This window comes from Xenopus tropicalis, chromosome 2 (assembly GCF_000004195.4).
Source record: "Xenopus tropicalis strain Nigerian chromosome 2, UCB_Xtro_10.0, whole genome shotgun sequence".
In the NCBI taxonomy this organism is placed as follows: domain Eukaryota; kingdom Metazoa; phylum Chordata; class Amphibia; order Anura; family Pipidae; genus Xenopus; species Xenopus tropicalis.
The window spans coordinates 174,127,860-174,154,354 of record NC_030678.2 but is presented as its reverse complement, the minus strand read 5'-3'; the positions used below and the strand labels follow the sequence as shown (position 1 = coordinate 174,154,354).

General features: G+C 44.0%; 1 protein-coding gene and 1 long non-coding RNA gene across 12 annotated transcripts in view; both read left to right on the top strand.

Annotated features, from left to right (window-relative positions):
- Window positions 1-2,508: 2,508 nt before the first annotated feature.
- Window positions 2,509-3,599, top strand: LOC116408716. Its single transcript, XR_004221175.1, has 3 exons — window positions 2,509-2,603; window positions 2,949-2,984; window positions 3,533-3,599. It is a non-coding gene; the product is annotated as an uncharacterized LOC116408716 (long non-coding RNA).
- Window positions 3,600-5,362: 1,763 nt separating this feature from the next.
- LOC100489234 (TRPM8 channel-associated factor homolog) overlaps window positions 5,363-26,495 on the top strand; it is a 37,293-nt gene continuing 16,160 nt past the window's right edge. The window contains exons 1-5 of one of the 11 annotated variants that reach the window (XM_031897385.1): window positions 5,363-5,468; window positions 7,925-8,542; window positions 22,050-22,661; window positions 23,615-23,934; window positions 26,020-26,296. In XM_031897385.1, the coding sequence (XP_031753245.1) occupies window positions 7,929-8,542; window positions 22,050-22,661; window positions 23,615-23,934; window positions 26,020-26,296 (1,823 nt within the window). In that variant the 5' untranslated portion in view covers window positions 5,363-5,468; window positions 7,925-7,928. Of the gene's footprint in view, window positions 5,469-7,924; window positions 8,543-9,764; window positions 9,897-15,731; window positions 16,350-17,509; window positions 17,594-18,078; window positions 18,116-22,049; window positions 22,662-23,614; window positions 24,212-25,684; window positions 26,297-26,495 lie in introns of those variants that run through there. The other 10 variants (XM_031897384.1, XM_031897382.1, XM_031897380.1 and 7 more) reach the window with 10 other exon arrangements.

Below are 26,495 nucleotides of genomic sequence, written 5' to 3'. Positions count from 1 at the left end.
GGGGCTGTTTGTGCCTCTGGGTACTTGAATGCCGGGGGGGCTGTAAGGTGCCACAGACAGTCACTATTTATTGGGCTGGGGGGGGGCTGTTTGTGCCTCTGGGTACTGGGAATGCAGGGGGGCTGTAAGGTGCCACAGACAGTCACTATTTATTGGGCTGGGGGGGGGCTGTTTTGTGCTCTGGGTACTGGGAATGCCAGGGGGGCTGTAAGGTGCCACAGACAGTCACTATTTATGGGCTGGGGGGGGCTGTTTGTGCCTCTGGGTACTGGAATGCCAGGGGGCTGTAAGGGTGCCACAGCAGTCACTATTTATTGGGCTGGGGGGCTGTTTTGTGCCTCTGGGTACTGGAATGCCGGGGGGCTGTAAGGTGCCACAGACAGTCACTATTTATTGGGCTGGGGGGCTGTTTGTGCCTCTGGGTACTGGGAATGCCAGGGGGGCTGTAAGGTGCCACAGACAGTCACTATTTATTGGGCTGGGGGCTTGGTTTGTGCCTCTGGTACTGGGAATGCCAGGGGGCTGTAGGTGCCACAGACAGTCACTATTTATTGGGCTGGGGGGGGCTGTTTGGCTCTGGGTACTGGGAATGCCAGGGGGCTGTAAGGTAGCACAGACAGTCACTATTTATTGGGCTGGGGGGCTGTTTGTGCCTCTGGGTACTGGGAATGCCAGGGGGGCTGTAAGGTACCAAGACAGTCACTATTTATTGGGCTGGGGGGGCTGTTTGTGCCTCTGGGTACTGGGAAATGCCCAGGGGGCTGTAAGGTACCACAGACAGTCACTATTTATTGGGCTGGTGGGGGGGCTGTTTGTGCCTCTGGGTACTGGGAATGCAGGGGGCTGTAAGGTGCCACAGACAGTCACTATTTATTGGGCTGGGGGGGGCTGTTGTGCCTCTGGGTACTGGGATGCGAGGGGGCTGTAAGGTGCCACAGACAGTCACTATTTATTGGGCTGGGGGATATTTGGGCCAGTAGCAGGCCTGGGTGGGGGCCAGTTTTTCTAACCCTAAGTCAAAATCGCCCAGGAAACAACTGTGAAAGTTTGGGGGCCTTGGCGTAAATAGTATGAGAATGGCATCATTTTAAATTTAAACCAATGAAATTTAATGGGGTTTATATGATTGACTGTTGGTGGCTCCGCCCACTTTTTCAAACCTATAACTGCAGCCCCAATGACCAACCGTGAAGGGTTTGGGGGCCCCAGCGTTAATACTGTGAGAATGGCAGCAGGTGTAATGGGGTTCCATGGCGAGACAGTTACTGCCAGTAATAGCAGGGCCTGCTGGTATATACAGGGGGGACTTGGCCCATTGGTGTTTGTGACATTCCCAGATAATTGGCAGTTGGTCTTTGTTTTTTATATTCTGTTTTTGTTTACTGATTTTGCCCTTTTGTTTCGAATTTCAGGCAGCTCTCTGGGTTTTAGGGCCCAAATTTACCCTAGCAACCAGGCAGCGCGTGTGAATGTGAGACTGGAAGATAAAAGAAAGTAATAAAAAATCAACAAGAAAGTTGGAGCCTCACGGAGCAATCGTTTTTGCTGTCAAGGTCAGTGACCCCCCATTCGAAAGTTGAAAGATGCAAAAGAGATGGGCAAATAATTAAACAAATAAAATAGCAAATGGAAGATGTGCCCTGTACCCATGCGGGGGGGGGGGGGGAAGTGGAATGTGGGGGGGTTGGGTCTCTTTTAAAGGGGAGCTAAAGCCAATTTCATTCCATTTGCATCAGCCCTGGGGGCCAGTTTAGGGTTAGCTTTGCAGGGAATGTCTATTTGTTCTCTTGGTACTCATGTTATTGGGGGGTCAGTGTATGGGGCATTAGGGTACCCATATATTTAACATTCATATTCGGGTCATTTAAGGCGAGATTAGGAAGGAAATACATTTGCTATTATAGATCTACAGGAAATCATAACAATATGTTCAAATGTCTAAACCCTTGTTTGGCGCTAAGGTGGGCCCTGACCAATCATCATACACTGGCACCTAAAGGGTGGTTAACCATTCAATTCCACTGTTGATTCACGGCTGATGTCACAGTGGGTTCCCATGGCAACATATGATGTTCTTTAGACCACCCATGTGGTCAGCTCATATTGCAAAACCTTTTGCAACTAAGGGCTAAATGCTCAAGGAAGCCTGCAGCTGATGTCACAATGGGTTCCCATGGCAACACTGATGTCACAATAGCAGCTGTGTTGTGCGTAACTGTTACAACTTGGTGGGAACACTTCAGATTGCTTTTTAGAGCAGAAAACGGTAAGTTGTCCCTGCAACGGGCTCCTCCCTGTTACAATTCTAATTTGCACTCGCACCAAAATCTCACCGTTCCCATCATTTTCCCTGAGTCGGAAAATCTCACATGTTTTGATTAACTAGAAACAAATACTTTTTACTCCTAAGAAAAGACTTTTCACATTATTTGCTATGTTTTTACTTACTAATTGCTGTGTTTTTACTTACTAATTGCTGTGTTTTTGTTCCTTCCATAATACGACAGTAACGACCATCTACCACAATGGCGCCCAGATTCTGTGATTGTATCCTGGACTGTGTGAGAGGTGTCTGCGCACCGTTCAGGTACAAGAAGAAGAAGGTAAGATACAGATTTACACCCGTCTCTGCACTCTCAGCTTCTATCCGTTTTTATTCTTTCCTACTCCTACAATATTAATGTGTATATGAGCCGGAATGAGCCCTTCCGTTACCTTAATTGCATATGGAAATTGGGATTCAGGTTCGGTTCGGTATTCGGCCGAAACTTTTATAAAGGACCCGGGGCATCCCTAATATAAACTCCCAGAAGCCTCCCTGGCCCAGGAAGGAACGGTTACTCTTCAATACATACTGTGCGGCATTAGTCCCTTTCTTTGTTCCCTTCGTACTTGATGGTTTTGGTTCATTTGTATAAAAAACTGACGTTTTTTTTTTTCCTTTTTAGCCTGGAAAGTTTGCCCATATGGAGACGGTCGTTTACGTAAGTAGAAAACACCAGATATAACTATTTTGAGTTAAATGGGCTGCTGGATCAGGGTCTGTGTGTATAGGGTACTTAGCGGCTCAGGGGGGGTTGCAGGCATTGCATCGGTAGTTACTGATGGGCTTATATTATGTTTATTCATCATAATAGATATAAGGCGTGGCCATGTTGCCAAGCAACCTGATCTTCCCCGATACCCCCCACCTACGGGTGGGCAATATTGGGAGAATCCAGGCTAATTCAATTGTTTGGCCCTGGGACCAAACGATCGAATTAACAACGGGTTTAGGCGCAGTCGGTCCGGGGGCCCCATCAACGAGCCGATGCAGTCTCTGATCCAACTGAATTTTTAAAACCTGCCCAATCGAGATTTGCCCGATTTAAGGCCAGATATGGGTGGGGCAGGCCCGCCGGCAGTGCCCATACACGGGCCGATTATGATAAAATCATTTGTATCATTGTCTTTGCGTGTGTTTAGTCTGTATGTTACACATCTATTCCAAGGTTTCCAACACTAATAATGTCCTTCTTGTTTCTTTTTTTAGGTGGCAAAGGACGAATCCATACTTTTCTCCCAACGGGGACTAGTTATTAGGATTCGTAGGTAAGTAGTTAGGTAAGTAATTAGGTTAGTTTTAAAAAAAAAAACACCAAAAAAAAAACACCAAAAAAAAAAAAACACCAAAAAAAAAAAAAACACCAAAAAAAAAATAAAAAATTTCAGAGGCTCAGTGGAGTCCCCTGCTGCAAGTGGGTTGGTTGTGGGTGGTGCAGCAGGGCCCCGCTGACAGGCCCAACAAAAAAAACAAAACAAACCATTTTTTCATTTTTTATAACACTAATTTCATTTTTTCTTTTCTTTTTTAGTTATTAGGATTCTAAGGTAAATAGGTCAATTAGATTAGGAATTTTAAAAAAAAAAGGTTAGTTCAGGAAATAAAAAAGAAACAAAAAACAAAAGAAAAAAATTAAACAAAAAAACAAAAGAAAACATTTTTTCATTTTTATAACACTAATTTCATTTTTTCTTTTCTTTTTTAGCTTGAAAAGCATGAATCCATAACTTTTCTCCCAACGGGGACAAGTTATTAGGATTCTAAGGTAAATAGGTCAATTAGATTAGGAATTAAAAAAAAAAAAAGGTTTAGTTCAGGAAATAAAAAAAAAGAAAAAAGAAAAGAAAAAAATTAAACAAAAAAACAAAAGAAAACATTTTTTTCACAGGCTCAGCGGAGTCCCCTGCTGCAAGTGGGTTGGTTGTGGGTGGTGCAGCAGGGGGCCCCGCTGACAGGCCCCAACAAAACAAAAAAATCAAGAAAAACAACAAAAGAACAAAAAACAACAAAATAACAACATTTTTTAGTTTTTTATAACACAAATTTCTTTTTTTGATTTCTTTTTAGGTTGTTAAGGATGAATCCATGACTTTTCTCCCAACGGGGACAAGTTATTAGGATTCTTAGGTAAATAGGTCAATTAGGTTAGGAAATAAAAAAAAAACAAAACAAAAAACAGACAAAAAATAAAAAAAACAACAACAAAATTTTGTGGGGGCAGTGGGTGGGAGTGGGAGGCTCAGCGGGGCAGTTGGTGGGAGTGGGAGGCTCAGCGGGGGCAGTGGGTGGGTGTGGGAGGCTCAGCGGGGGCAAGTGGGTGGGTGCGGGAGGCTCAGCGGGGGCAGTGGGTGGAGTGGAGGCTCAGCGGGGGCAGTGGGTGGGTGCGGGAGGCTCAGCGGGGGCAGTGGGTGGGAGTGGGAGGCTCAGCGGGGGCAGTGGGGGAGTGGGAGGCTCAGCGGGGGCAGTGGTGGGAGTGGGAGGCTCAGGGGGGGCAGTTGGTGGGTGCGGGAGGCTCGCGGGGCAGTGGGTGGGTGCGGGAGGCTCAGCGGGGCAGTGGTGGGTGCGGAGGCTCAGCGGGGGCAGTGGGTGGGTGCGGGAGGCTCAGCGGGGGCAGTGGGTGGAGTGGGAGGCTCAGCGGGGGCAGTGGGTGGGAGTGGAGGCTCAGCGGGGCAGTGGGAGCTCAGGGGGGCTGACAGGCCCAATAAACAACAAAATGAATAAAACAACAAATAACAAATAATCCCTGTGTGTGTGAGTCCTGTAAGGCTGAATCCCATCTCACAAACAGCATAGCATTTTACTCCCGGATATACTCCAGTATAACAACACTTTTTCACCAAATCTCCTCAAAAACTTTCTAAGGTTCCAAAAGTGAAGGCAGAAAAACCAGAGGACTACATTTTTGGCCTTAGAGAAGCCAGCGGAGGCAGTAGCGAGCAATAACTTGCACAAGAGGGTTAAACACTAAGATGACTATCTTTTCTTATCAGGTTGTACACACAATTACTTTTACACAATCCTGATTAAAGAAAAGAAAGCAGGAAGAGACAGACAGCGGAGGGAAAGATAAAAGGGGAAGCAAATCAGTCAGGAGAGACAGAAGTGGACAGTGAGGGACAGACAGACCCCTGAATAGCAAGAGAAGGTGAGTGGAACATGGCGTTGGCGTGGCAGTTATACAGCTATTTGTTTTGAGGGCATTTATTTTGCAGCCTGGCAAGTGTATCAGGTATTTTGACCACTTATCAACTGCTGCCAAATCAAATATTTTGTTATTACATTGACATGCATAATTTTATTTGATTTTTGTGATTTTTAAAATTTTATTGCTTAATTATGAATTGCATTTATTTCTGCATTTCCTTCGGTACATGTTTTTTTTTTTTTTTAGAAAAGCTTTGCAATTTGGTAGTATTGAGTAGAATGACATTCATCCATTTTGGATTTATCAGACTGTGCCCTTTCTTATGACACATAAAATACATGGGGCCCTACATGACATATAATTTGGTAAATCTATGAACAGTACATTGGTCATCAAACTGCTCAGCAGACCCCCAGTATTTATCGTTAGGTTATTTGATCTTGGTACATAAGGATATGTGGGAGATACAATGCTTAACCACTAAATTCAGGAAAGCACTGCAGTTTGGTGGTTTGAAACAGAGAGACATATTTACCCATTTTGGATTTGTTTACTTTCCTAAACTATCTGTTTTTTAGCAGTCAGCATACTTTGTTTTCTTGCAGCTTTTACCACATAAAACAGGTAGTGTGTTATTAAGCAGTAGCAGTAAGAGCTATGAAATTAGTACAGGTATGGGATCCCTTATCTGGAAACCCGATATCCAGAAAGCTCCGAATTACAGAAAGCCTGTCTCCCATAGACTCCATGTTAATCAAATATTTCAGATTTTTAAAATTGATTTCCTCTTTCTCTGTAATAATAAAACAGTACCTGTACTTGATCCCAACTAAGATATAATTACCCCTTATTGGGGACAGAACAGCCCTATTGGGTTTATTTAATGGTTAAATGATTCCCTTTTCTCTGTAATAATAAAACAGTACCTGTACTTGATCCCAACTAAGATATAATTACCCCTTATTGGGGCAGAACAGCCCTATTGGGTTTATTTAATGGTTAAATGATTCCCTTTTCTCTGTAATAATAAAACAGTACCTGTACTTGATCCCAACTAAGATATAATTACCCCTTATTGGGGCAGAACAGCCCTATTGGGTTTATTTAATGGTTAAATGATTCCCTTTTCTCTGTAATAATAAAACAGTACCTGTACTTGATCCCAACTAAGATATAATTACCCCTTATTGGGGCAGAACAGCCCTATTGGGTTTATTTAATGGTTAAATGATTCCCTTTTCTCTGTAATAATAAAACAGTACCTGTACTTGATCCCAACTAAGATATAATTACCCCTTATTGGGGGCAGAACAGCCCTATTGGGTTTATTTCATGGTTAAATGATTCCCTTTTCTCTGTAATAATAAAACAGTACCTGTACTTGATCCCAACTAAGATATAATTACCCCTTATTGGGGCAGAACAGCCCTATTGGGTTTATTTCATGGTTAAATGATTCCCTTTTCTCTGTAATAATAAAACAGTACCTGTACTTGATCCCAACTAAGATATAATTACCCCTTATTGGAGCCAAAACAATCCTATTGGGTTTATTTAATGGTTAAATGATTCCCTTTTCTCTGTAATAATAAAACAGTACCTGTACTTGATCCCAACTAAGATATAATTACCCCTTATTGGGGCAGAACAATCCTATTGGGTTTATTTAATGGTTAAATGATTCCCTTTTCTCTGTAATAATAAAACAGTACCTGTACTCAATCCCAACTAAGATATAATTACCCCTTATTGGGGGCAGAACAGCCCTATTGGGTTTATTTCATGGTTTAATGATTCTCTTTTCTCTGTAATAATAAAACAGTACCTGTACTTGATCCCAACTAAGATATAATTACCCCTTATTGGGGCAGAACAGCCCTATTGGGTTTATTTCATGGTTAAATGATTCCCTTTTCTCTGTAATAATAAAACAGTACCTGTACTTGATCCCAACTAAGATATAATTAATAGCGCCAAGACTGGGTGCAGTGTTTAGCAAACAGGAGCTAGGGTTGCCATATTTTCATGGGGAATATAAGCGGAATTATGATGTCAAGAGACATCTTTGACAGCAACATTGACTGCAAAGAGCAAGGAAAGGCAGGATGGGGTGTAGCTGAGTAGGGCTGCAGGCAGACTGACTAGTTAATACAAATTTACCAGAAAGTGCATTGCTGGTTAAATTGTAATACCGGCCTCAGCTGCTATTTTATTGGCTAGGCCACATGGCAAACCTACCAGGAGCACCGGATAAGGATCTCAATTAAGAGATCAACAGCAACAAAAAAACTGGATTGGCATTTGGCCAGATGGGAGCTTTGTTATCCTTCTTCTGGATCAGTACCAACCATTGCTAATGTTTAATGCATTGGAATTATGTACTTATGGAATCTTACATACTAGATTATAAACTTTCAGTGTATGACGGCCTATGACTATTTTACATGTTTCCCCAGGAATATGGCGGCTGATGAAGATTACCAGTCTCTGGTCCGTGGCGTTGCTTCTCTGAGTTTCACTGGGGATGCGGTTCCGTGCAAACTGCTGCTGACAGGACCCTGTGCATTCCCGGTGCTGGTGTCGCCCCGAAAAGATGTGCTCATCGCTGCCTCTCGCTATGGGAAAGGGAAAGTAGTGGTTCTGGCCCATGAGGGTTATCTCAACACAGAGGAGTTTATGGCTTTTCTGAAAAATGCTGTATCTTGGCTGAGTCCTAATTCAGATGCCGTTATTGGGGTTCATACTACATTACCAGTGTTAGCCAATAATCTATCTGGTGCCGGGTACAAAGTCCGAAAAACTTCCTCCCTGATTCAGGGCCTGGGCGTGTTCTGCACTAACGGATATGAGGCCCACCAAGCTGAGGAGATCATCTCATTTGTGCGAGGGGGAGGCGGCCTGCTGATTGGGGCGCAGGCTTGGCACTGGTCCTGCAGCCATAAAGAGAATGTTCTGCACCATTTCCCAGGGAACAAAATCATATCTGTTTGTGGGGTGCACTTCACCAGTGAGTACGGAGAGAAAGGAGATTTCTGGGTGACTGAAGAGATGCCGCAGGTTGCAGTGTGCACAGAGTGAGTATCTGTATATACAGTATTGTTCTCTAGTATGGGGCCTGGTACAAATAAATGATATTAAAGAAACAACCAGCAACCCCGGGATATTCACCAATGAAAATTGTAGGCCCATGATTTTTTTATGCAGCAGTACTGGGGCCCCCATGACTAGTGAGGCACTGATTTGATGGGGGGCTGTGAGATTCTTTGCCGGTAAGGCAATACATGATCCCTAGCCCTAACCACGTTCTGCAGTACTAGTAGGGGGTAACCATAAGCATTTAGTTGCTTTGATCATAACAAACAGGGGTCTTACAATATATTAACAAACAAGGGTTTTGGAGTCACCCCTTTATGTTTGCAGCCATCTTGAGAACTGACAACACACCATCCAGGACCATCTTGGAGGTGAATTCATGCAAAGGATTTGTATTCTGCACTTCCTATAATAAATAAAGTAACTCCTTTACAGGCCCATTGGCTCCCCAGCGCAGAGCAGCGGTTACCAAGCCTCAAAGAATTGTGGCTACTGGGGTCAACTCCAACTGAATCAACTGGTATCACTCAAATAATGATTAGCCCCATACTCATCCAGAGGTGCAGAACCAGTGTATTTATTAGAATATTCTTGCAATAAGTTATATAGCAAAGCCGTTTCACCATAAACCAATGTTCAATCCATGGCGGGCTCTTCATTAGCTTAATTAACCTCCAAGGCCAAGCTCTTTATCGTTATTGCTGTCTTTAATGAAGCTTAACTTACTGTATCTCTTACCGGCAGTTACCAGTCTCTGGTCCGTGGCGTTGCGTCTCTGAGTTTCACCGGGGATGCGGTTCCGTGCAAACTGCTGCTGAGAAAACCCATTGCATTCCCGGTGCTGGTGTCGCCCCGAAAAGATGTGCTCATCGCTGCATCTCGCTATGGGAAAGGGAAAGTAGTGGTTCTGGCCCATGAGGGTTATCTCAACACAGAGGAGTTTATGGGTTTCTTAAAAAATGCTGTATCTTGGCTGAGTCCTAATTCAGACGCCATTATTGGGGTTCATACTACATTACCAGTGTTAGCCAATAATCTATCTGGGTACAAAGTCCGAAATACTTCCACCCTGATTCAGGGCCTGGGCGTGTTCTGCACTAACGGATATGAGGCCCACCAAGCTGAGGAGATCATCTCATTTGTGCGAGGGGGAGGCGGCCTGCTGATTGGGGCGCAGGCTTGGCACTGGTCCTACAGCCATAAAGAGAATGTTCTGCACCATTTCCCAGGGAACAAAATCATATCTGTTTGTGGGGTGCACTTCACCAGTGAGTACGGAGAGAAAGGAGATTTCTGGGTGACTGAAGAGATGCCGCAGGCTCCAGTGTGCACAGAGTGAGTATCTGTATAGTTATATATATATATATATATATATATAGTTCTCTAGTATGGGGCCTGGTAATCATAAATGATATTGAAGAAACAACCAGCAGGTTGTAACAGGTTATTTAGGCAGAAAATCTTCATCCAAATAAACCATTATCATAAAAATATACTTATTTAGCAGTATGTGCCATTGGGTAATCCTAAATAGGAAACTGCCATTTTAATGGGATCATAGGAGTCACAGTGCACACAAACAAGCCAAGGCACACATACATGCTAGGCCCCATCAGCCAATGAATGGGCAGAGTTCTGCCTTTTGCTCCCACACTACTTCCTGTTACAGTTAGAGCTGCATCACTTCCTGTCAGCTGATCTCTGAGGGAGCACACAGCCCATCACTAAATGGCGGCTCAAGGGAAAGGATGTAAAAGGGCAATATTTACTGATATATATATTCCAGTTTGGGGAGATTCTTTAATAGGCCACTTAATATGATATAAACTGTCTGTTGGTTACGTATTCATTCTGGGGGTGTAGTTTCCCTTTAAGTGAAGGAGATACTAATGCTGTTTATTTTGCAGCCAATAGGGCGATACCTGTGTATGGACAGAAAGGAACAACCAGACATCACGGCTCTTCTACATCTCCTGATATTTTGCACTCTGCATATCTGCTCTGATGCAGCTTTTGGCTTATGGCAAGAGAATGGGGTCAAAGGCTTTGCTTTAGAGGGTTATGAAACACCACATAATTCCCATATAATATACAGTCTGGTCATTTCTTTATGGGACCAAGCTGTAAATTATATCCTTATAAACCGTGCTTAGTGATGTCATCAGTTATAATCGGAGCTTAGTCATGTCATTCCAGTCACGTGACTCACTAAAACATGTATTATACTAAATGAAGTACCCCCTGCTGTAAAATATGAGGATATTAGAAGTCACAGAGGAGTTCCCTGACCTGTATATATATATATATATACTGTATATATATGGTCACGGAACTCCTGGTGACTTGTAATATCCCTATAATTTACAATAGGGGTACTTCATTCACTATATAATGTATGTAGGCTGGGATATGCAGTATATCATGATGTAGTTATATATCTTGTTCATATTCAAAACCATTTCTTGGGGGGGACCTACTTGGTTTGTCTCATATCTGTGCTGAGACATCTTGGGCGAGTCCCTCAGCTTTTGTGCTTAGTACCAATAAATCATTTATCTCAATGTAATTGTGCCTGGTTGGTTTCATTTATTCTGCCAAACCAATAAGAACCCTTCTCAATACACGTTTATTGCTGGAACCTTAGTATTTTCACAAGTAATAATATTTCCCGTATATAATGAAAGGCACAACTTTTACCCAGGGGGCCATTAAATGCTTGCTGATGATTGGCCAATATAATTGCCCACCAACCACCCCCTGCAGCAAGTGGTGACCCAGGAAAAAGGCTGAACACTTATTTACTTGCCTTTAGGGAATCCTGACACTCCTGGGCCAGGGCAGAACTGGCCAAACCTAGGGGGCAGCCTGAAGTAAAGGTGGGCAGAACCTATACCCCCTACATACCTATAGATTCAGTCTCTGTGCTTCTATGCTGGATCTGTTATTAATTATTAGCCAACTGGTCACTTGGGGGGAGGGCCCTGCCACTCGTTAACTGGGCCACCATGAAAACTACTGCAGTCTCTTCCATTTCCCCCAGTACAGCTGTCCCTTCCATTTCCCCCAGTACAGCAGTCCCTTCCATTTCCCCCAGTACAGCAGTCCCTTCCATTTCCCCCAGTACAGCAGTCCCTTCCATTTCCCCCAGTACAGCAGTCCCTTCCATTTCCCCCAGTACAGCAGTCTCTTCCATTTCCCCCAGTACAGCTGTCTCTTCCATTTCCCCCAGTACAGCTGTCTCTTCCATTTCCCCCAGTACAGCAGTCCCTTCCATTTCCCCCAGTACAGCAGTCCCTTCCATTTCTCCCAGTACAGCTGTCTCTTCCATTTCCCCCAGTACAGCTGTCTCTTCCATTTCCCCCAGTACAGCAGTCCCTTCCATTTCCCCCAGTACAGCAGTCCCTTCCATTTCCCCCAGTACAGCAGTCCCTTCATTTCCCCCAGTACAGCAGTCCCTTCCATTTCCCCAGTACAGCAGTCTCTTCCATTTCCCCCAGTACAGCTGTCTCTTCCATTTCCCCCAGTACAGCAGTCCCTTCCATTTCTCCCAGTACAGCTGTCTCTTCCATTTCCCCCAGTACAGCTGTCTCTTCCATTTCCCCCAGTACAGCAGTCCCTTCCATTTCCCCCAGTACAGCAGTCCCTTCCATTTCCCCCAGTACAGCAGTCCCTTCCATTTCCCCCAGTACAGCAGTCCCTTCCATTTCCCCCAGTACAGCAGTCCCTCCATTTCTCCCAGTACAGCTGTCTCTTCCTTTCCCCCAGTACAGCTGTCTCTTCCATTTCCCCCAGTACAGCAGTCCCTTCCATTTCCCCCAGTACAGCAGTCCCTTCCATTTCCCCCAGTACAGCAGTCCCTTCCATTTCCCCCAGTACAGCTGTCTCTTCCATTTCCCCCAGTACAGCAGTTTCCCCAGTTCCCCCAGTACAGCAGTCTCTTCCATTTCCCCCAGTACAGCAGTCTCTTCCATTTCCCCAGTACAGCAGTCCCTTCCATTTTCCCCCAGTACAGCAGTCCTTCCATTTCCCCCAGTACAGCAGTCCCTTCCATTTCCCCAGTACAGCAGTCCCTTCCATTTCCCCCCAGTACAGCAGTCCCTTCCATTTCCCCCAGTACAGCAGTCCCTTCCATTTCCCCCAGTACAGCAGTCCTTCCATTTCCCCCAGTACAGCAGTCCCTTCCATTTCCCCCAGTACAGCAGTCTCTTCCATTTCCCCCAGTACAGCTGTCTCTTCCATTTCCCCCAGTACAGCTGTCTCTTCCATTTCCCCCAGTACAGCTGTCTCTTCCATTTCCCCCAGTACAGCAGTCCCTTCCATTTCCCCCAGTACAGCAGTCCCTTCCATTTCCCCCAGTACAGCAGTCCCCTTCCCCCAGTACAGCAGTCCCTTCCATTTCCCCCAGTACAGAAGTCCCTTCCATTTCCCCCAGTACAGCAGTCCCTTCCCCCAGTACAGCAGTCCCTTCCATTTCCCCCAGTACAGCAGTCCCTTCCATTTCCCCCAGTACAGCAGTCCCTTCCATTTCCCCAGTACAGCTGTCTCTTCCATTTCCCCAGTACAGCAGTCCCTTCCATTTCCCCCAGTACAGCTGTCTCTTCCATTTCCCCCAGTACAGCTGTCTCTTACATTTCCCCCAGTACAGCTGTCTCTTCCATTTCCCCCAGTACAGCAGTCCCTTCCATTTCCCCCAGTACAGCAGTCCCTTCCATTCCCCAGTACAGGTCCTTCCATTTCCCCCAGTACAGCTGTCCCTTCCATTTCCCCCAGTACAGCTGTCCCTTCCATTTCCCCCAGTACAGCAGTCCCTTCCATTTCCCCCAGTACAGCAGTCCCTTCCATTTCCCCCAGTACAGCTGTCTCTTCCATTTCCCCCAGTACAGCAGTCCCTTCCATTTCCCCCAGTACAGCTGTCTCTTCCATTTCCCCCAGTACAGCTGTCTCTTCCATTTCCCCCAGTACAGCTGTCTCTTCCATTTCCCCCAGTACAGCAGTCCCTTCCATTTCCCCCCGTACAGCAGTCCCTTCCATTTCCCCCAGTACAGCAGTCTCACCCCTCAGCCCTCGCAGCCCCGCCCCCTCCCAGAACCAAAAGTGAAAGTAGCCTGTGCTTAGGGGCGGGGTTACTAATTTTGGAGATAAATATCCCTGTGAGTGTATGGGGAAGAGCTCATACAGATTTATACAGCAATTTCTACCAGCCCCCTGGGTATTTATTATATATGGGATTTATACAGCAATTCTACCAGCCCCCTGGGTATTTATTATATATGGGATTTATACAGCACTTCTACCAGCCCCCTGGGTATTTATTATATATGGGATTTATACAGCACTTCTACCAGCCCCCTGGGTATTTATTATATATGGGATTTATACAGCAATTCTACCAGCCCCCTGGGTATTTATTATATATGGGATTTATACAGCAATTCTACCAGCCCCCTGGGTATTTATTATATATGGGATTTATACAGCAATTCTACCAGCTCTATTGTGAGCATCTCAGTGAATGGAGTCTGATCTAGTACCCAAAGAAATGATTCTATCTGAACCTTTGGTAGCAACATACCATGATAATCCCACACCTTGTGTCTCAACCCTTTCTCCTTGTAGAGTGTAAGCTTTTTTGGGCAGGGCTCCCTTCCCCTCCTGTATCGGTTACTGATTGCTGTATATGTTACTCTGTATGCCCAATGTATGAAATGCAGTAATTCCTTGTAGAGTGTAAGCTCTTTTGGGCAGGGCTCCCTTCCCCTCCTGTATCGGTTACTGATTGCTTTATATGTTACTCTGTATGCCCAATGTATGAAATGCAGTAATTCCCTGTAGAGTGTAAGCTCTTTTGGGCAGGGCTCCCTTCCCCTCCTGTATCGGTTACTGATTGCTTTATATGTTACTCTGTATGCCCAACGTATGAAATGCAGTAATTCCTTGTAGAGTGTAAGCTCTTTTGGGCAGGGCTCTCTTCCCCTCCTGTATCGGTTACTGATTGCTTTATATGTTACTCCTTGTAGAGTGTAAGCTCTTTTGGGCAGGGCTCCCTTCCCCCCCTGTATCGGTTACTGATTGCTTTATATGTTACTCTGTATGCCCAATGTATGAAATGCAGTAATTCCTTGTAGAGTGTAAGCTCTTTTGGGCAGGGCTCCCTTCCCCTCCTGTATCGGTTACTGATTGCTTTATATGTTACTCTGTATGCCCAATGTATGAAATGCAGTAATTCCCTGTAGAGTGTAAGCTCTTTTGGGCAGGGCTCCCTTCCCCTCCTGTATCGGTTACTGATTGCTTTATATGTTACTCTGTATGCCCAATGTATGAAATGCAGTAATTCCCTGTAGAGTGTAAGCTCTTTTGGGCAGGGCTCCCTTCCCCTCCTGTATCGGTTACTGGTTGCTTTATATGTTACTCTGTATGCCCAATGTATGAAACCCACTTATTGTACAGCGCTGCGGGATATGTTGGCGCTTTATAAATAAATGTTAATGTAATGTAATAATGGGGATCATTCGCTTGTTACATATATAAAGATGTCAGTGAATAGTTCCCTTGAGCCACCATTTTGTGCTGCTCTGTGTGTCACTCACTTATCACCTGACAGGAAATAAGACATTTCTAACCATAACAGGAAGTAACAAACACAGCTCTCACCATTCATTGGCTGCTGTAAGCTAGCAAGTAGGCGTGTCTTTGTACAGATAGAAACCTGTAATGTTCAGGGCATTCACAGGGAGGCACAACAGGAGCAGCCACAGACTCACTGTATCCCTAGAGATTAATAAACGTTTGTGAGTGTTGGATTCCGAGCGGAATTTTGGAACATGGTACACAAAGCAACTTTTTGAAGTCCAAAATCTATTGTGAGCATCTCAGTGAATGGAGTCTGATCTAGTACCCAAAGAAATGGTTCTATCTGAACCTTCGGTAGCAACATACCATGATAATGGGGATCATTCACTTGTTAAAAAGGCACTGGATAAGGCTGAGAGAACTGCAGCAAAAAGGTTGGATTGGCAGTCGGCGCGTTGGCAGCTTTGTTTGACTTCTCCTGGATCAGTACAGAACTGGGCTCAGGTTTAATTAATGGGAATTAGGCACATATCTATCTGACTAGGGTATAAACTATCATTGTTATTTAACAAAACTCTCTCTGTCGATTATTTATCTCAGGAATATGACGGCCAATGACTGATGGCTGATGAAGATTACCAGTCTCTGGTTGTGTCTCTGAGTTTCACTGGGGAATGCGGTTCCGTGCAAACTGCTGCTGACAGGACCCATTGCATTCCCGGTGCTGGTGTCGCCCCGAAAAGATGTGCTCATCGCTGCCTCTCGCTATGGGAAAGGGAAAGTAGTGGTTCTGGCCCATGAGGGTTATCTTAGTACAGAGAAGTTTATGGGCTTTTTAAAAAATGCTGTATCTTGGCTGAGGCCAAACCCAGATGCCATTATTGGGGTTCATACTACATTACCAGTGTTAGCCCATAATCTATCTGGGTACAAAGTCCGAAATACTTCCACCCTGATTCAGGGCCTGGGCGTGTTCTGCACTAACGGATATGAGGCCCACCAAGCTGAGGAGATCATCTCATTTGTGCGAGGGGGAGGCGGCCTGCTGATTGGGGCGCAGGCTTGGCACTGGTCCTACAGCCATAAAGAGAATGTTCTGCACCATTTCCCAGGGAACAAAATCATATCTGTTTGTGGGGTGCACTTCACCAGTGAGTACGGAGAGAAAGGAGATTTCTGGGTGACTGAAGAGATGCCGCAGGCTCCAGTGTGCACAGAGTGAGTATCTGTATAGTTATATATATATATATGTAGCACCTATTTGGCTGATTTAAGGACAAATCCAGGCTAATAATGTAAGGTAGAGCATGTGCTACATGCGACCTTAATACTTAGGAGTGAGCCTCTGCTAAATGGGAGAATTATAATGGAGCGAGGGTGTACTGCAACTACAACTAGCTGAGGTGTGTAGTGCAAATAGAGAATAATGGACACCAGAGGATTCTTTATAATCAAATAATAACTGGTTTATTGTACAAAGGCTCAGTGTGGTAGTGCAGTAGGGTTTATACTCACAGACACAGCAGGGTTGGTCACAGAGAACACAGCAGATGTGACCCTTAAGGAACAGTACAACCCACTTGATAGGATATGCAGAGTATTAGCTGTACACCAGGAATGGATGCCCTTTACTGGAACGGATCCCCTCCAGCCAACTATGGTTCAGGGTAAGGAACTGCCTGAATCCTGCGTCTTAACTGTGGTCCCTACAGCAAGGCATACAGAGCCTGGGTTATACTAAACCCTTACAGTCTCCTTTGATGGGGCTAGTGCTGCCCTTACTAAATAAGCTATCTATGCTCACCACTCCTAGAGGGTGCTATAATAAAACTGACTGTGCTGGCTTTACCTCGTTCACGGGGCCCTGTCCCCGACTTATCACTAGGGTATGAGGTCCCCTAGGGTACAAATGGCTTCTGGGCCTATGTTCTGGTCCAGGCTCAGTTGGGATCTGTCCAGAACACAGCATGCAGCCAAAAGAGGAAGCCACTTCCTTGTGCAAGACACTATATAGTCTGCCAAGGGGAGTGGTCAACCCGGGCTAAACCTATAGGGGGTAGCCTAATACTGTAATCTGAGTGTAAAGGGCTCTGCCCTATTACAGCACAGATAAGGAAAAGATAGGGGATAACACCATAGGGAGCTTAACCCTATGGGTCCCTACATATATATAGTTCTCTTGTATGGGGGCTGGTAATCATAAATGATATTGAAGCAACAACAGGTTATTTAGGCAGAACTACACTTGTACATTAGAAATTTGCTCTCACAGGACTTATAAATCCAACAGAAAATGTTTATCATTTCTGCCTTTTGCTCCCACACCGCCCCCTCCCAGAACCAAAAGTGAAAGTAGCCTGTGCTTAGGGGCGGGGTTACTCATTTTGGAGATAAATATCCCTGTGAGTGTATGGGGAAGAGCTCATACAGCTGCCTCACTGCTTCTGCAGCACAACCCGCCTGTAAGTAGCACTTCTACCAGCCCCCTGGGTATTTATTATATATGGGATTTATACAGCAATTCTACCAGCCCCCTGGGTATTTATTATATATGGGATTTATACAGCAATTCTACCAGCCCCCTGGGTATTTATTATATATGGGATTTATACAGCACTTCTACCAGCCCCCTGGGTATTTATTATATATGGGATCATGGGCGTCCACAGAAGGGGGCAAGAGGGGGCACTTGCCCCCCCCCTGGAAAAGTAGCAAAAAAAACAAAAACCTTACTCCGTTTCTGCACTTTCCCCTCAAGCCCGTTTTTGCTGTGCTCCGATTGGATCTTTCTTCTTGTGGATTCACCAATCAGAGCACAGCTTCCTTGACAGACAGTAAAATTGACCAATCAGAGCACAGATGCACACAGGGATCGGGAGATTTTGCAAACTGGAAACAGAAATAAAGACTGAAAAGATGAATCTGCAGCTGTAACTTTACCTGAGAACCAACTCTCAACTTTTGCTGCAGTTTTCATCCCACAGGTACTATACACAGGTACTATACACAGGCACTATACCCAGGCACTATACACAGGCACTATACACAGGTACTATACACAGGCACTATACACAGGCACTATACCCAGGCACTATACACAGGCACTATACACAGGCACTATACACAGGTACTATACACAGGTACTATACACAGGTACTATACAGTTCTAAAGAATCACTAGCTGACATTAAATTGTTTAATTTATAATCTATCCCCTACCCTAACACATGGAGGGTAAGTTAACTCTTTCCCTCTGAAAAAGCTCATTGTGTGTTTATATATGTGTTGTTGTTTTTTGCACTTACTATTTTTTTTTTTTTTTTGTCATTGTTTTGTTCATTTATAGTAAGTTACAGTGGGGCCAATGTTGTGTATCAGTGCCAGTGTTATAGTGCCAGGGCCTGAATATCTGCCCTCCGTACCCACTGCTCCTCATGGCATATAATGTGCTGGGTTTGTAACTACGGACTGTGTCTCACTGTATATAATGGGGAGTCAGTACCCACTGCCTTTCTTGCTATAAAACTAACATAAACACATCTAAAGGGGTGGTTCACTTTTAAGTTAACCTTTAGTATGTTATAAAATGGCCTATTCCTAGCAACTTTGCAATTGGTCTTCCTAATTAATTTTTTTGAATAATTTGCCTTTCTCTTCTGCCTCTATACAGATTTCAAATGGGGGCCAAAAAATATTGCTCTGTGAGGCTACAATTTTATTATTATTATAATTTTGTATTACTTATTTTTCCAAGTAGGCCCCTTAACTATTCATATTCCCATCTCTTGTTTAAATCACTACCTGGTTGCTAGGGTAAATAAGACCCTAGCAACCAGATAGCTGCTGAAATACCAAATGGAGAGCTGCTGAACAAAAAGCTAAATAACTGAAAAACCATTAAAAATAAAAGTGAATTCGAATGTGAACTACCCCTTGAAGCTAACTGATCCCAAACACAAATGTTTGCAGATCCCCTAACAGAAGTGCGCGTATGAATACTTTTACTACTAATACTAAACATTTTAGGGTAAAAAAAAAAAGCACCCCCACCCGCACTTTTGTACAGTATCCCTGGGAGTCAGTGGGAACGGCAAGAGGTAGTTGGGAGGTTAACTTTTTACGTCAGCAGTGAATCCACTAAGTGTCACATTAGCCGTAGGTCAGTCTGTGTATGGGCCATATTTAGCCTCCCCTAGTATCATCCTGCAAAAAAAAATATATATATATATATATTTATCTGTTGCAGGATGATGCTAGCTTACTTGCCCCCCCTTGGAAAATTTTCTGCGGACGCCCATGTATGGGATTTATACAGCGCTTCTACCAGCCCCCTGGGTATTTATTATATATGGGATTTATACAGCACTTCTACCAGCCCCCTGGGGGGAGCGAGCGGGATAATATATATTTGCAGTCAGTGTGCGTTATACCCAATATACCCCTATACTCGTTGCTACATTTAGCCAGGGGGACTGGGATATTAACAAGCAATTCTTCATGTGTTCAGGTCGCTGTGCGTGACAATTTGGCGGGGGGGGGGTGCGAGCGGGATAATACAACAGGAATGCTCTGAACACACCAGATATCTGTAGAGAGGTAATAGGGCTGCCTTTGTGGGGGGGGGGGACTGCGAGCGGGATAATACAACAGGAATGCTCTGAACACACCAGATATCTGTAGAGAGGTAATAGGGCTGCCTTTGTGGGGGGGGGGGGGGACTGCGAGCGGGATAATATGGCACAACAGCTATATTAATCTCTGTTACTTAAAAGCACCAAAAAATTTCCCAGGCTGTTCTCCGGTAACTACAAGAGGAAGTGCTTTAACATGTAAACACATCACCCAAAAACATTTACTGGCAAAGGGCTGCCTTTGCGGGGGGGGGGGGGGAGCTAATACAACAGGAATGCTTGAGGGGTGCAAGCAGGATAATATAACAGGAATGCTCTGAATGCGCCCGAGGTAATAGGGCTGCCTTTGCACGGTGGGGGGAAGGGGGAGCTAATACAACAGGAATGCTCTGGACACGCCAGATGTCTGTAGAGAGGTAATAGGGCTGCCTTTGCACGGGATGGGGGGGGGTGCGAGCGGGATAATATGGCACAACAGCTATATTAATCTCTGTTACTTAAAAGCACCAAAAAATTTCCCAGGCTGTTCTCCCAGAGTTGTGGTGGCACGTGGAAATCAAAACACCTTAAGTGCCATAACCCTAAAGGAGTGTGCAGACCAAGAAATGATTATTATGTTTATAAAACCCAGATAGACTGTTTTGATTTTGTGTGTGCTTGTGGCACAGACAGCAGCCATTGCAGGAGCCGGGATATCAATGTACTGCTACATGCAAACCATCTAAGTGATAACATTTAGATGGTTGGCCGGTTGGACAAGTAATCCGGCGCTGCCCTTACTACTTTGCCCTTACTACTCGGACACAAGCTAGTGTGCAGGTGTGTTAAAAGAAATGGATGCCTAGGCTTATACTCAAGTCAATACGTTTTTCCAATTTTCTTAGGTAAAATTAGGTACCTCGGCTTATACTCGAGTATATACGGTAAGTTCTTTAATTCATCACAAGTAAAGGGGTTCAGACACAATTTATGTGGTTGGAGGGTGTCTTTTTAGTCTACAAATTAATATTATATTCATCTTTAATTTCTTTGTCAATAAAGATTCTAGATGTTTCCACATTATTTGTATCTTTGGAGATTACCATATAAAATGAAATACAGTACAGGTATCGGGCCCCTTATATGGAAACCCATTATCCAAAAAGTTCCGAGTTACGGAACAACCATCTCCCGTAGACTCCATTTTAATCAAATAATTCACATTTTTAAAAATGATTCCCTTTTCTCTATAATAATAATAAAACAGTACCTGTACTTGATCCCAACTAAGATATAATTACCCCTTATTGGGGGCAGAACAGCCCTATTGGGTTTATTTCATGGTTAAATGATTCCCTTTTTCTCTGTAATAATAAAACAGTACCTGTACTTGATCCCAACTAAGATATAATTACCCCTTATTGGGGCAGAACAGCCCTATTGGGTTTATTTAATGGTTAAATGATTCCCTTTTCTCTGTAATAATAAAACAGTACCTGTACTTGATCCCAACTAAGATATAATTACCCCTTATTGGGGCAGAACAGCCCTATTGGGTTTATTTCATGGTTAAATGATTCCCTTTTCTCTGTAATAATAAAACAGTACCTGTACTTGATCCCAACTAAGATATAATTACCCCTTATTGGGGCAGAACAGCCCTATTGGGTTTATTTAATGGTTAAATGATTCCCTTTTCTCTGTAATAATAAAACAGTACCTGTACTTGATCCCAACTAAGATATAATTAATAGCGCCAAGACTGGGTGCAGTGTTTAGCAAACAGGAGCTAGGGTTGCCATATTTTCATGGGGAATATACTGGCTGGGATGGGGGGTGGGTCCATGAGGGAGAGGGTTGTCACGTAAATGTCATAACAAAGCGGAATTATGATGTCAAGAGACATCTTTGACTGCAACATTGACTGCAAAGAGCAAGGAAAGGCAGGATGGGGCGTAGCTGAGTAGGGCTGCAGGCAGACTGACTAGTTAATACAAATTAACCAAAAAGGGCATTGCTGGTTAAATTGTAATACCGGCCTCAGCTGCTATTTTATTGGCTAGGCCACATGGCAAACCTACCAGGAGCACCGGATAAGGATCTCAAGTAAGAGATCAACAGCAACAAAAAAACTGGATTGGCATTTGGCCAGATGGGAGCTTTGTTATCCTTCTTCTGGATCAGTACCAAACTTTGCTAATGTTTAATTCATTGGAATTATGTACTTATGGAATCTTACATACTAGATTACTAGAGAAACTTTTACTTTATGACGGCCTATGACTATTTGTTTTACACGTTTCCTCAGGAATATGGCGGCTAATGAAGATTACCAGTCTCTGGTCCGTGGCGTTGCGTCTCTGAGTTTCACTGGGGATGCGGTTCCGTGCAAACTGCTGCTGACAGGACCCTGTGCATTCCCGGTGCTGGTGTCGCCCCGAAAAGATGTGCTCATCGCTGCCTCTCGCTATGGGAAAGGGAAAGTAGTGGTTCTGGCCCATGAAGGTTATCTTAGTACACAGGAGTTTATGGGCTTTTTAAATAATGCTGTATCTTGGCTGAGGCCAAACCCAGATGCCGTTATTGGGGTTCATACTACATTACCAGTGTTAGCCCATAATCTATCTGGGTACAAAGTCCGAAATACTTCCACCCTGATTCAGGGCCTGGGCGTGTTCTGCACTAACGGATATGAGGCCCACCAAGCTGAGGAGATCATCTCATTTGTGCGAGGGGGAGGCGGCCTGCTGATTGGGGCGCAGGCTTGGCACTGGTCCTACAGCCATAAAGAGAATGTTCTGCACCATTTCCCAGGGAACAAAATCATATCTGTTTGTGGGGTGCACTTCACCAGTGAGTACGGAGAGAAAGGAGATTTCTGGGTGACTGAAGAGATGCCGCAGGTTGCAGTGTGCACAGAGTGAGTATCTGTATAGTTATATATATATATATATGGTTCTCTAGTATGGGGCCTGGTAATCATAAATGCTATTGAAGAAACAACCAGCAACAACAGGTTATTTAGGCAGAAAATCTTCATCTAAATAAACCATTTTCATATAAATATACTTTTATAGCAGTATGTGCCATTGGGTAATCCTAAATAGGAAACTGCCATTTTATGTACTGAGGGCCGCCCCCTGGGATCTGTATATACAGTATTGTTCTCTAGTATGGGGCCTGGTATAAATAAAGGATATTAAAGAAACAACCAGCAACCCCGGGATATTCACCAATGAAAATTGTAGGCCCATGATTTTTTTATGCAGCAATACTGGGGGGGTAACCATAAGCATTTAGTTGTTTTAATTATAAAATACAATATATTAACAAACAAGGGTTAGAAAATAAAAACAGGGCCCCAATATTTCTCCTCTTGTTGTGTTACTGTTGCATTATAAACGGATGCAATTTCTATCCTTTGTTCCTTTTGGAGTCACCCCTTTATGTTTGCAGCCATCTTGAGAACTGACAACACACCATCCAGGACCATCTTGGAGGTGAATTCATGCAAAGGATTTGTATTCTGCACTTCCTATAATAAATAAAGTAACTCCTTTACAGGCCCATTGGCTCCCCAGCGCAGAGCAGCGGTTACCAAGCCTCAAAGAATTGTGGCTACTGGGGTCAACTCCAACTGAATCAACTGGTATCACTCAAATAATGATTAGCCCCATACTCATCCAGAGGTGCAGAACCAGTGTATTTATTAGAATATTCTTGCAATAAGTTATATAGCAAAGCCGTTTCACCATAAACCAATGTTCAATCCATGGTGGGCTCTTCATTAGCTTAATTAACCTCCAAGGCCAAGCTGTTTATCGTTATTGCTGTCTTTAATGAAGTTTAACTTACTGTATCTCTTACCGGCAGTTACCAGTCTCTGGTCCGTGGCGTTGCGTCTCTGAGTTTCACTGGGGATCCGGTTCCGTGCAAACTGCTGCTGAGAAAACCAACTGCATTCCCGGTGCTGGTGTCGCCCCGAAAAGATGTGCTCATCGCTGCCTCTCACTATGGGAAAGGGAAAGTAGTGGTTCTGGCCCATGAGGGTTATCTCAACACAGAGGAGTTTATGGCTTTTCTGAAAAATGCTGTATCTTGGCTGAGTCCTAATTCAGATGCCGTTATTGGGGTTCATACTACATTACCAGTGTTAGCCAATAATCTATCTGGTGCCGGGTACAAAGTCCGAAATACTTCCACCCTGATTCAGGGCCTGGGCGTGTTCTGCACTAACGGATATGAGGCCCACCAAGCTGAGGAGATCATCTCATTTGTGCGAGGGGGAGGCGGCCTGCTGATTGGGGCGCAGGCTTGGCACTGGTCCTACAGCCATAAAGAGAATGTTCTGCACCATTTCCCAGGGAACAAAATCATATCTGTTTGTGGGGTGCACTTCACCAGTGAGTACGGAGAGAAAGGAGATTTCTGGGTGACTGATGAGATGCCGCAGGCTCCAGTGTGCACAGAGTGAGTATCTGTATAGTTATATATATATATAGTTCTCTAGTATGGGGCCTGGTAATCATAAATGATATTGAAGAAACAACAGGTTATTTAGGCAGAAAATCTTCATCTAAATAAACCATTTTCATAAAAATATACTTTTTTTAGCAGTATGTGCCATCGGGTAATCCTAAATAGGAAACTGCCATTTTAAGTACTGAGGGCCGCCCCCTGGGATCATAGGATTCACAGTGCACACAAAAATGATTCCCTTTTCTCTGTAATAATAAAACAGTACCTGTACTTGATCCCAACTAAGATATAATTACCCCTTATTGGGGGCAGAACAGCCCTATTGGGTTTATTTAATGGTTAAATGATTCCCTTTTCTCTGTAATAATAAAACAGTACCTGTACTTGATCCCAACTAAGATATAATTACCCCTTATTGGGGCAGAACAGCCCTATTGGGTTTATTTAATGGTTAAATGATTCCCTTTTCTCTGTAATAATAAAACAGTACCTGTACTTGATCCCAACTAAGATATAATTACCCCTTATTGGGGGCAGAACAGCCCTATTGGGTTTATTTAATGGTTAAATGATTCCCTTTTCTCTGTAATAATAAAACAGTACCTGTACTTGATCCCAACTAAGATATAATTACCCCTTATTGGGGGCAGAACAGCCCTATTGGGTTTATTTAATGGTTAAATGATTCCCTTTTCTCTGTAATAATAAAACAGTACCTGTACTTGATCCCAACTAAGATATAATTACCCCTTATTGGGGGCAGAACAGCCCTATTGGGTTTATTTAATGGTTAAATGATTCCCTTTTCTCTGTAATAATAAAACAGTACCTGTACTTGATCCCAACTAAGATATAATTACCCCTTATTGGGGCAGAACAGCCCTATTGGGTTTATTTAATGGTTAAATGACTCCCTTTTCTCTGTAATAATAAAACAGTACCTGTACTTGATCCCAACTAAGATATAATTAATAGCACCAAGACTGGGTGCAGTGTTTAGCAAACAGGAGCTAGGGTTGCCATATTTTCATGGGGAATATAAGCGGAATTATGATGTCAAGAGACATCTTTGACAGTAACATTGACTGCAAAGAGCAAGGAAAGGCAGGATGGGGTGTAGCTGAGTAGGGCTGCAGGCAGACTGACTAGTTAATACAAATTTACCAGAAAGTGCATTGCTGGTTAAATTGTAATACCGGCCTCAGCTGCTATTTTATTGGCTAGGCCACATGGCAAACCTACCAGGAGCACCGGATAAGGATCTCAATTAAGAGATCAACAGCAACAAAAAAACTGGATTGGCATTTGGCCAGATGGGAGCTTTGTTATCCTTCTTCTGGATCAGTACCAACCATTGCTAATGTTTAATGCATTGGAATTATGTACTTATGGAATCTTACATACTAGATTATAAACTTTCAGTGTATGACGGCCTATGACTATTCATTTTACATGTTTCCTCAGGAATATGGCGGCTGATGAAGATTACCAGTCTCTGGTCCGTGGCGTTGCGTCTCTGAGTTTCACTGGGGATGCGGTTCCGTGCAAACTGCTGCTGACAGGACCCTGTGCATTCCCGGTGCTGGTGTCGCCCCGAAAAGATGTGCTCATCGCTGCCTCTCGCTATGGGAAAGGGAAAGTAGTGGTTCTGGCCCATGAGGGTTATCTTAGTACACAGGAGTTTATGGGCTTTTTAAAAAATGCTGTATCTTGGCTGAGGCCAAACCCAGATGCCGTTATTGGGGTTCATACTACATTAACATTGTTAGCCCATAATCTATTTGGGTACAAAATCCGAAATACTTCCACCCTGATTCAGGGCCTGGGCGTGTTCTGCACTAACGGATATGAGGCCCACCAAGCTGAGGAGATCATCTCATTTGTGCGAGGGGGAGGCGGCCTGCTGATTGGGGCGCAGGCTTGGCACTGGTCCTACAGCCATAAAGAGAATGTTCTGCACCATTTCCCAGGGAACAAAATCATATCTGTTTGTGGGGTGCACTTCACCAGTGAGTACGGAGAGAAAGGAGATTTCTGGGTGACTGATGAGATGCCGCAGGCTCCAGTGTGCACAGAGTGAGTATCTGTATAGTTATATATATATATAGTTCTCTAGTATGGGGCCTGGTAATCATAAATGATATTGAAGAAACAACAGGTTATTTAGGCAGAAAATCTTCATCTAAATAAACCATTTTCATAAAAATATACTTTTCTAGCAGTATGTGCCATTGGGTAATCCTAAATAGGAAACTGCCATTTTAAGTACTGAGGG